This window comes from Phalacrocorax aristotelis, chromosome 20 (genome assembly GCF_949628215.1).
Source record: "Phalacrocorax aristotelis chromosome 20, bGulAri2.1, whole genome shotgun sequence".
Taxonomy (NCBI): domain Eukaryota; kingdom Metazoa; phylum Chordata; class Aves; order Suliformes; family Phalacrocoracidae; genus Phalacrocorax; species Phalacrocorax aristotelis.
The window spans coordinates 4,069,407-4,078,968 of record NC_134295.1 but is presented as its reverse complement, the minus strand read 5'-3'; the positions used below and the strand labels follow the sequence as shown (position 1 = coordinate 4,078,968).

The window sequence follows — 9,562 nt, the reverse complement described above, 5'->3', positions numbered from 1 at the left end:
GTGACCGCCCCGGGGGGCTCCGTGTGATGTTTATTTCCTGAGGAGGGGTGTCTCTGACTCGGCAGCTCCCGGGGCTGATTCCTTTGGCTTCTTGTGTGTGGGAAGGGGCTGCCGAGGTTCGTGGGGCCGATCTATGCCAGGTAGGTGCGAGGGGGTGACGGCACCTGCCAGGCGGAGCCTCGCCAGAGCACAAGGCCCCGCCGTGACATGGACCACGGCGCTTCCGCGCGCCACGAAGCTGCTGAAGCCCCCCGTGGGTGGGTGGGGGAGGGCAAAGCTCGGCCCTGCGTGGGCGTGGGGAACTGGCGGCTGTGGGTGAGCCCCGGGCCCGGCGCCCCCTCCCCAAAGCGGGCAGTGCCCGGAGGAGGGGGCGCGGGGCTCGGTCCGGTGCTGCCCCCTCCCACCCCTCCCCGGGGCTAGGCCGCGCTCCCGCTTCCTGGTTACCGGCCGTACCCGGAAGCGTGCGCGGTTTCCAGGAAGTGACGTGCCGCGGCGGATGGGGAGGGCGGGCGGGCCCCGGTGATGGCGGAAGCGGAGGCCAAGATGAAGCAGTTCAATGGCGGCGGGGCCGGGCTGGACGCCGAGCGCGGCCGTTTCCCCTATTGCGTGGTGTGGACGCCCATCCCCGTCCTGACGTGAGTGCGGGGCCCCGCGCTCCCCGCCGGCACCGGCGGCAGGGCCCGGCCCGGCCCAGGCCTTGGGCCCGCGCCTCGCAGCCGGGGCAGGGCCCAGGCCGGGGCACCCCTCACCTCCCCTGGGGCCGCTGCGGGGGGCTCGGGCTGCCCCGGAGCCGGCAGGGAGCCCGCCGTGCTTTGGGGTGCCCAGGTGCTGGCCCGCCTCGGGGTAGACAGACCGGGGCTACCGGCCAGCTCCGGGCAGGCAGCGCGCCCGGCCCGCTTTCTGGGGTGCCAGCTTGCTTCGGGCCCCGTGTGGGATGCTCTTCTGGGGGTAGGGCTCTCCTCTCCCCGCAGCAAGGGCATGTGTGGGGAACGCTTTGCGGTGAGCGGGCCTGTCTCTGCAGGAGCGGGAGGGGATCCAGTGAAACGTGGGAAGTCTTTCATGTTTTTTGGAGTAAAGGTTTGGCTATGGAGATCTTAGACCACCTTATGCCTCGAGGAGAGCCGCTGCGCTTTGCTTTTAATGAGTTAGAAGTCCATTTGCCTTCCCGGTCTTGTCAGCCAAGCGTAAGCAGGCTCCAAGGAGAACTTCTGAGTTTCATGGGAAAATGAAAGGCTGTAAAATGTGGCTTTGGGGGTAGTCTGGGAACACAAAGGCTTATTTTTATGCCTTCCTCTTCCCCTCCGGTTCAAATCAGGTGATAATGTTTACTGAGCCAGAGCTGAAAGTCAGGTAGAAGACGCGGCGTGGTCGGTGCCAGGATTGGGAATGGCACCAGCAACTCTCCTCGCTGAGGAGACGCTGCACCTTTCCTGTTGCTGTCTCGCCTACAGCTACAAACCAGCTTTGGCTTTTACCTCTTTTCTTTTTTGATTGCTTAAAATTTCCACTTCAGTCTTTTTCCTGGCGGATTTCCCAAAGTTTTTAACCTTCTTATCTCCAGCTGGATTGATGAAAAGAGCTGCCCTGCTGCCAAAGTCACTGGGCATCTGTATTTGTGGGTTTGTTCCCCCGTGAACAGTGACATCTTCCTCTTGATTTTGTTTTGCAGCAGAAGTTTCGATGTCATTTGGCAAAATCTCTCATAAGATTGCATAATAGCTCCTATTTCCCCCTCTGACCTTTCCTGTCATCCTTGGATTTGGAGGTTTGAAAGCTAGTCAGTGCTGAGAGGAGAATTAAAAAAAAGGAAGAAGTGTCTAGACCTTTGAAGGTGGCAACGCTGTGACAGCGTTATATTCAGCCATACCTTCTGGCTGATAAGACGTTGCACAGATAGCCAAGCTGTCTGGCTGCTTTGCCTCACACCAGATAGGAACATGCAGAGGGTAAGCGATGCAAGCGCAGGACACCAAACTTCACGGGGCTATGCTATCAACAGGAGCTACGTGCTATTTATAACCTCAGCCTTGCTTATCAGCCTGTACGGCTTGTCTTTCCTCATAACATCCAGCCTCCTTGGTCCCTTTTTATTTTGATGGTTTCAGGATCTCTAATTGAGCCGCGGCTTATGAAGCTGTTTCTGTTTAGCATTGCTGTAATCTCTTCTGAAATATTAGTCGCTGCGCGCAGTCCCTCTGGGAGAGAGGAGTGGGAAATCAGAGAGAGGTCAGCAGACCTGAGAATGCCGGAGGACGTTGGAGAGAGCTGTAACTTGGCCTGAAGTATTTACTTCTAAGTGGTGACGATGGGAGGGAGTTAGGATATAGACCTGCTGCTCCCTGGGGCTGTAAATATCCAGCAGGGAGGAGAAGGTCTTTGAAATAATGGGATCATTTAGGGGAGGGAATGCTCTTCCTGGAGCCAGGAGCCCTGTTTTCTGTCTGGGGTGCTTAAATCTAGTGTGCTGTGAGAAGCTGCAGTGTGGATGGGAAGACGGGCAGGGTGACCTCATTTCGCTTGTTGAAGCGGAAAGTCTGGTTTTATCTCAAGGTGGTTTCTCCTGGATCTAACCTTTTTACTTGGATACACAAATCAGTTTGTTCTGGGATACTGGGGCTCGCCCTGCCCTGGCCAGGGACGCGTGTAGCGCAGGCCTTTGGAGCCTTGCGCTCTCCATGACCGCAGCCGCTGACGGTAAAATCCCAGAGCCCAACTGCCCCACAGACAAGCTGACCCTAGAACCGCTTGTCAGGAGAGCGCAGCTTTGGGTATTCCCGGCCTGGTTTTCTCTTGCTTGTACCTCTTCTGCGTCTTTGCCTGGCTTTGGCTCACGTGCTTTCATCTCTCGGCTGCGTATAACACATTAACTGTTCCCGTCTGTCCCACGCTATGCAGCTGGTTGTCCGGCAGTCTCCTGGTGACAAAGTGTGATCGGGGGGGGCAAATATCTCAGCCTCATGGTTCGCTTCTTGCTTCGGTAGGTGGCTCTTCCCGATCATCGGCCACATGGGTATCTGCACGTCGACCGGAGTCATTCGGGACTTCGCGGGGCCATACTTTGTCTCAGTAAGTAGACGATAGATCCGGGTGCTTAAGCAGCATCTGCGCTTGGTCGTCTTCTCACCTTTGTTGAGTTCACAGTTTTACAAAGTAATGGCTTAGGTGTTTCTGAAGGTTGTTGATCTTTGCTATTATTCTGTGGGCTGCTGTCCAGTGGAGTTCACTTGGGAGATATGATTAGTGGATAGTTTGGTTTGGTGAGCAGAAAGGGGAAAAATAAAATCTTGTAGTCCAGGCTCTTAATGGGAAATTTTGGACCTAAATCCTCTTAATTCTGAGTAACAGAAGCTGCCTTCCAAATTCTTCTGCGTGCCTGTTACTGTCATGCTGCTTAGCATCAGGTATGTGCCAGTCTTCTAAACTGCTTTATAGTCTGGTGGATTTTGAAAGTAAGGGAGTTTTAAGTTGGGATGATTAATGCTCTTGATAGATTGGAACACCTACAATTTGTAGCTAACGAGACATTAACAGTTAAAAAAAAGGGGGGGCAGGGGGAACAAGGTGCATATACCATATAGCTAGGTGATGTCACCCTGTATAGAGTATAAATATGCTCATGCCCAGAAGAGGAGTAGGAAAACAATTGAAATCTAAATCCAGACGCACAAATAAGATTGGTGCCTTGAGACTGCTGAGGCAGTGTGGCAGTTTTATCACTAAGCGATCGCGGGCTGTGAGGCCTTCCAGCAAGAGGCATGTCATGAATATTGTGCGGGGTTATCCTCTTGAGACGCTTTTCCTTTTTTGTAGGAAGACAACATGGCATTTGGGAAGCCAGTGAAGTAAGTGCTCTTGTTAGTTTTTATTAAACTAACCAACTGACCTGCAGATGTCCTATAATTCATGGAGACAGACATGCTATAATATTGCTTTTCTTGTTGTTCAGATGCCCTAATTCAAGTAGATGGCTACTGTGTCTCTGCTTTTCAAGAAACCACATTAAATTAAATCTTTTTAGAAGCGTGACAGCAATGTATAATGAGAGCTGTATGGAGCCTTTATTTTCAAAAAAAAAAAAGGGAAAGGCTAGAACATTTTAAGATAATGTTAACAACAAGTGCTCCAAGTAAATACGGCCTGTGCTCTACTAGTGAACTGTCATCGCTCACATCCTGTTAGTGATTTTCTGGGGGGAGGAGGAGAGGTGCCTGGGTTTTGTGTGTCTGTCAGATCAGGTTTACGTTTTGAATGGCCTGAAGGTTTCACATCATGGGCCGTGAAAGCGGTTTGGAGTTTTGTCTGTGCCCCTGAGGTCTGCAGTTTCTCTCGCTGGGGTGCTGTCGGGCAGAGGGTGCGGAGCATTAGTTATTGCTGCCCTCTGCGGCATAGGCTTGTCTGGAAATGCTCGGCTCTGTGGACTCCAGAGGTAGTGGATTTCTCTAAGTCCTTTAAGCATCTTCCTGCTGGGAAGAGCAAGAAGTTGTGATGGTGCAGCAGTAATGCAAAGGGATCTGTTCTCATCCTTCTAGGTACTGGAAACTGGATCCCAGCAAAGTATACTCCACTGGTCCCAATGCTTGGGACACGGCCGTACATGATGCCTCGGAGGAGTACAAGCACCGAATGGTATGGCTCCGACGCCGATGTCCTGTCTTTGTGCGCAGGAATATCTCCCTGGTGTTTTGGGCACTTGCTGCAGCAGCAGGACCCGTGGGTCTGTACCAGCACAGGGTGCAGAACTGGGGAGCCTCAGGGACAGGACTTATAATCCCATGCCCCTTTTTTCTGTTCCAGCACAACCTTTGCTGCGATAACTGCCATTCTCATGTGGCTCTGGCCTTAAACTTGATGAGATATGATAACAGCACCTCCTGGAACATGGTGAAACTCTGCTTCTTCTCACTCCTGTATGGCAAGTATGTAAGGTGAGCTGAGAAGTCTAGATTCAGCAGGCAAAGGGGCTCTATTTCTTGCATTCTTCCTAGCCCTCCAAAGCTTCAGACTGTCCCGTGGAGAAGCGATAAACATCTCTCCCCCACAACACATGGGTGTATGTTGCTGGTAGGCGGTGCTGTCACTGCCTGCTGCCGCTTAGGAGAAGAACCAAGAGTGCTTGCTGGGTTGCGCTAGATGCTGCTCCTGAAATACTGTATCTGGCAGCTAATTTAGGGTGCCTGGAATTTGGGAAATGCTAGCTAAAGCAAATCTCACTCTGTGTTGTCTTTTGACTGGGTTAGGTCAGAACATAAGGTCACAGAATGGCTTGTCTCCAAGGATTACTGGTTTCTCTTCCCTCTCTTGAATCTTGTTTATATAAAAACTAGTCACATTTCCAAAGGGCGTGAAGCTTCCAGCCTGAGCGGAGAGGTAAACCCTGAGCTTTCCGTACTAAAAAAGGTGCTTAGTCTCCAATTCAGCCCCTTGTGCCTGAAGAGGAGATTCTACAAAGACATAAAGCTTTTTAGTTGCTCCACTTCTGCTGGGACTTCCCCATTCTGGAAGATCTCTGCCAGCTTTTAGGCAAGTGTAGTCCCTGCTGTCCTGGTTAAACGCAGTCTGAATAACAAGGCCTGCAGTAACGGCGTTTCATTTTTTTGTGGTCTCCTGTCTATGCAGATATGAAACGTGCTAGTCTTTGATTTTAATTTAAGCTGGAAGGAGACTCCAGCCCTATTGTTCATGATACAGTCATTTGTGGACCTGATTTAGTTTCAATTTTTAACACAGACAATCTCCAGGATGTGTTGTATGGCAGTGCTGCCAGCGGATAAGTCAGAAGGGTGTCTGTCTTCCTCTGATTTCTCCAGTTATTCTCACATCCTTCTCTCCCTCTTGTCTTTCTCTGCTGATTTCTTACATTTAAGCCCTCCCTCTTTTTTCCATCTTGCAGCATAGGGGGATTTATGAAGACCTGGCTTCCCTTTATCCTCTTCTTGGGGGTGATCGTGACCGTTGTTCTGACACTTCATTTGCGGTGATGGCAGCTGTGAACTCCCCATCCCGTGGGCACACGAAGGAAGAAACTGTGACTGATCCAGCAAGATGGAGGCATGGGACTCTGGGAGGCGTTTTCTGGGGAAGGTGGCAACTCCACTCCATTGTAACAGCTCATCTTTGTTTCCTGGAACTGGCTTCTTTTCCTTCTGTTTTTGTCCTGTCGATGGTGTCTCCCAGTGTCAGGGGTCCCGAAGCCTCCTGCTCTCTCCCTGAACACGCTCCCTTTCTGCAGTTTGGTAGGTAGAAACGCGCTCAGGAGAGGAGCGGCGTGGGCACCTTTGCTTTCAGTGCCAAGTAAAAAGCCACAAGGCAAACCCTGCCTCCTGCTTCAGGAGCACGAGCAGATACACCTTGTAAGGTTCTCTCTGATTACCTGGTTTCTTCTTCTTGGCAGACCTCATCAGATGCTTCCTCAGATTTCCCAAGTCTCCAAGAAGTTGTAGTTGTTTCCCTGTTGCACGATTCTCCTGCAGCACACGTCTCAAAGTGGAGGTGTGGGGTTCCTCCTGGGGACGCGCGGTGCCACGGCACTCGCTGGCGGTCTCCCCGGTACGGATGGAAAGGCGTTGGCGGTGGGACGCTCCTCTGAGGAGACGCGCAGAGGAACGCTCTGTGGCAGGGCAAATACATCTGGTCTTGCCGGTGAGCCCAGAAAGGCAGGAAAGTCGATCGACTGGCTTGGGTATGGCTCATGGCAGTCTGCACACTTTCAATAGCTTGTTGCAAAATTGGGAGTCTGCTGCTAAGTCCCTTTTAGCTTGTGCCAGAAAAAAATACAGCTCCCCTGCTTCTCCTTGTGCTCAGAATATCTAAAATTGTCGTTAACGCTTCTCACGAGCCACTTTCTCATGAGCGACTTACTTTCCTTTGATCCCTAGTACTTTGTTGCAGCACACCTGAGCCTGCAGAGGTGGCAGCAGCAGCAGGTACACGTTTCTGGGACGGAAGGCGTAGCATAGGGTTTTGAAAGCATCCATGAGAGCAGCACCTGAGACCTGAGCTTAGTGGGGCCATCAGAGATTAAAAGAAAAGGTGAAGGGACTGGAAAGCATCCGTATTCTGGCTGGGCTTTGCAGCAGCAAACTGGGGCGCTGGCTTTCCTGCGGCTGCTTCTGGGAGGGTGAGCAAGAAGGTCTGCTTACTTCCTTGGCGTGCTTTGAAGAGCACACCTGGAGCAAAAGCAGGACTGACTTTGATGTGAGAGGTGTTGGGCTGGCAGCAGTGGGGGCTGACGGGCCTTTTGAGCCCTGGATCAGGCAGGATGCGTAGTAGGGGGTAGGTTGTTCTTGAGTGCTAGGCAGGAAGTGAATTTGGACACGACCCAGAGCCTCTCCCAGGGTGAGAGGTCCAGGTCTGTTTGCTGAGGCTCTGGCCTGCAGATGCTGCTTTCTGTGGGGCTCTGAGCCAAGTGGCATTTTAGAAGAAGCGCAGCTGAAGGGTTATGTGCAGTTGAGCTGATCCCCTCTGACTGCAGAGGGAGAAGAGCCTTTCCACGCATGCCTTGAAAGGCCAGCTCTTTGCTCTGCTACCTGATGGATTTCAACCGCAAGGAATGCTTGTGGCCAGCAAGAAAGCTCTTCTCCACTGCCTGCTGTCCCTGTGGCTTCCTCTGACTGGGAAGTACATTCACCATCACCGTGCTGGCTTTCAGACTTGTCCCCGTGTGCCTTCCCATCCACATCCATCTCCCCAGCTCCTCTAGGCATGGGGGACTCCTCTTCGGCTTCTTGATTTCTGCATTTCCTCCTTTTCCTCAGTCGCTTTTAAATAGCCCCTTAAATCTCTCTCTCCTCCCTGGCATCCCGTTGTCTCTCTGTCATCTGGTGCCAGCTTTTCTGGGGTGGATGGAGGAGCCGTGCAGACCTCGGCGCCCTTCCTCGTCTACCTGGAACTGAAATAGTCATCAGTGTCTGTGCTGTGCAGTCATTTCAAGCCTGTATGTCGAGCAGGCTGGAGGGTGCTGGGCCTGAGGCTGATTAGAAGGCCAAGATCTTGATCAAAGAGAACCTTACAATGAAAGGATGGTGTCTTACCAAGCTACCCTGTGTCGCTGCGGTCTCCGCCCAGCGAGCCTGCTGCCTAATGTGCCCTAGGACAAGCCAGCTGAACGGGAGAGATTAGTCCTTTGCCTCTGTTTTTCATTTAAGTATGATTTCTCAGAGTGACCTGCCAAGGATGCTCTCAGAGTCCCTGGCCCCAGGGCTGAAGCCAACCTGTCTTACGCAGTAGCAATAACCTAGAGACTCTTAGGCCTGTCTCACACGTTGATTCAGTGTTTTATCAATAAGCTATACAAGTGTTGCCAAAGCTGAGACTTCGAGTTGTCGGGGGAGGCTGGGAGCAGGGCTGCTGGCCACAGTCCCCGCTCCTGGGACTTCTGGAAACATGTTGAGTGCCATTCCCCACCGTGAAAATCCTTGTCGTTTGCTCCTAACGCTTTTACCAGATCTGGGATTCGAACGGAGACTTATCAAGCAGCAGCAAAAGAGCCTCATAGTCGGAGCGCTAGCTGCTGGCAAAGGAGGGCGGCGCTTCGCCCAAGGCCTGCCTGAACACCCGCTTCCACCGACAGACGGAGGATGACTCCGGGCATCTGAAGAAAACACAGCCAACAGGAGAGCAAGGCCCAAAGCTGAGGTACCGCAGAGCCAGCCCATGCGTCCGCGCCGGACATGCGAAGCTGTCGGTACTCACGCAATGAAGGACAGTGCCCGCAGGTGCTGGGAGGGGCGGGTGGGCTGCTTGGATTTACTGTTTTCCTGCGCTGCGGCGGTGTCAGCCCAGTGCTGCAGGAGTGTGGAGAGACCCCGGCAGTGCTCGGCGTGGCTTCCCAGCAGCGCCGCAGCTAGCAGCTCCAGTCGTGTGGGGAGTGGGCTGCTTCCTCTGGGCGTGGGAGGCAGCAGAAGGGCGGGGGGGGGGAGGTAAGGAATGTCCTCTCCTTGCAGCTTCCTTCATCTCACCACCGGCTTCTTCGCAGTGCCCCTTTGACTACCCACATCAAAGGTTCACCCTGTCCTTCACCTTCCAGATACCAGTTTTATGCTCCTCTCCCCTTCGCACGTGCTTGTGCTGCAGAGCTCTGTGGCGTTGCTGTTGCTCTTTGGCGAGGGCGAGCCCTCTGTACCCTCATCCTTTGTTCTCTTGATCTCTGTGGGGCGCTGGATTACTTTGTAAATATTTAAACTCTGCTTCTGTGGTTTCATAATCCTGACGGTAGGGGAAATAAACTTATTTCTGTGGATGTCTCCAAGTGCCGCATCTCTTATTGTCGAGGCTCTTTTCTCCCTCCAGCTGGGAGTAGGGCTGGTGTTCTCCCCCGCCTCGCTGGGCTCCGGCCCCTCTCCTGCCCCACGGCAGTGTGTCTGGCCGCATGCAGGAGCTGGACCCCGAAGCTCCCGCACCTTTTACTTTATGAACGTGCCCTTTGCTCTGCTCCAGGGCGAAACTCGCAGCCCTGTTTTCAGACCTGCCCTTGGGAAGGGGGGTTTTTGGGGCCAGGGGACCCAACTGCCACAGCATAGGAAGGGTTTGCAGGCTTTAACACTGGGGCTCAAAGCTGGGGACC

At 53.1% G+C, this 9,562-nt stretch overlaps 1 protein-coding gene across 2 annotated transcripts; it reads left to right on the top strand.

Annotated features, from left to right (window-relative positions):
* Positions 1-478: 478 nt before the first annotated feature.
* On the top strand, positions 479-9,247 carry TMEM222 (transmembrane protein 222). 2 transcript variants are annotated; one of them, XM_075114799.1, is made up of 6 exons: positions 479-635; positions 2,982-3,066; positions 3,811-3,842; positions 4,530-4,626; positions 4,795-4,925; positions 8,444-9,247. In XM_075114799.1, exons 1-6 carry the CDS (start codon positions 523-525, stop codon positions 8,547-8,549), a joined length of 564 nt encoding a protein of 187 aa, XP_074970900.1. In that variant the 5' UTR covers positions 479-522; the 3' UTR covers positions 8,550-9,247. The 2 variants fall into 2 exon arrangements, with proteins under 2 accessions (XP_074970900.1, XP_074970901.1); XM_075114800.1 differs by having other exon boundaries at positions 482-635; positions 5,891-9,247.
* Positions 9,248-9,562: the final 315 nt, after the last annotated feature.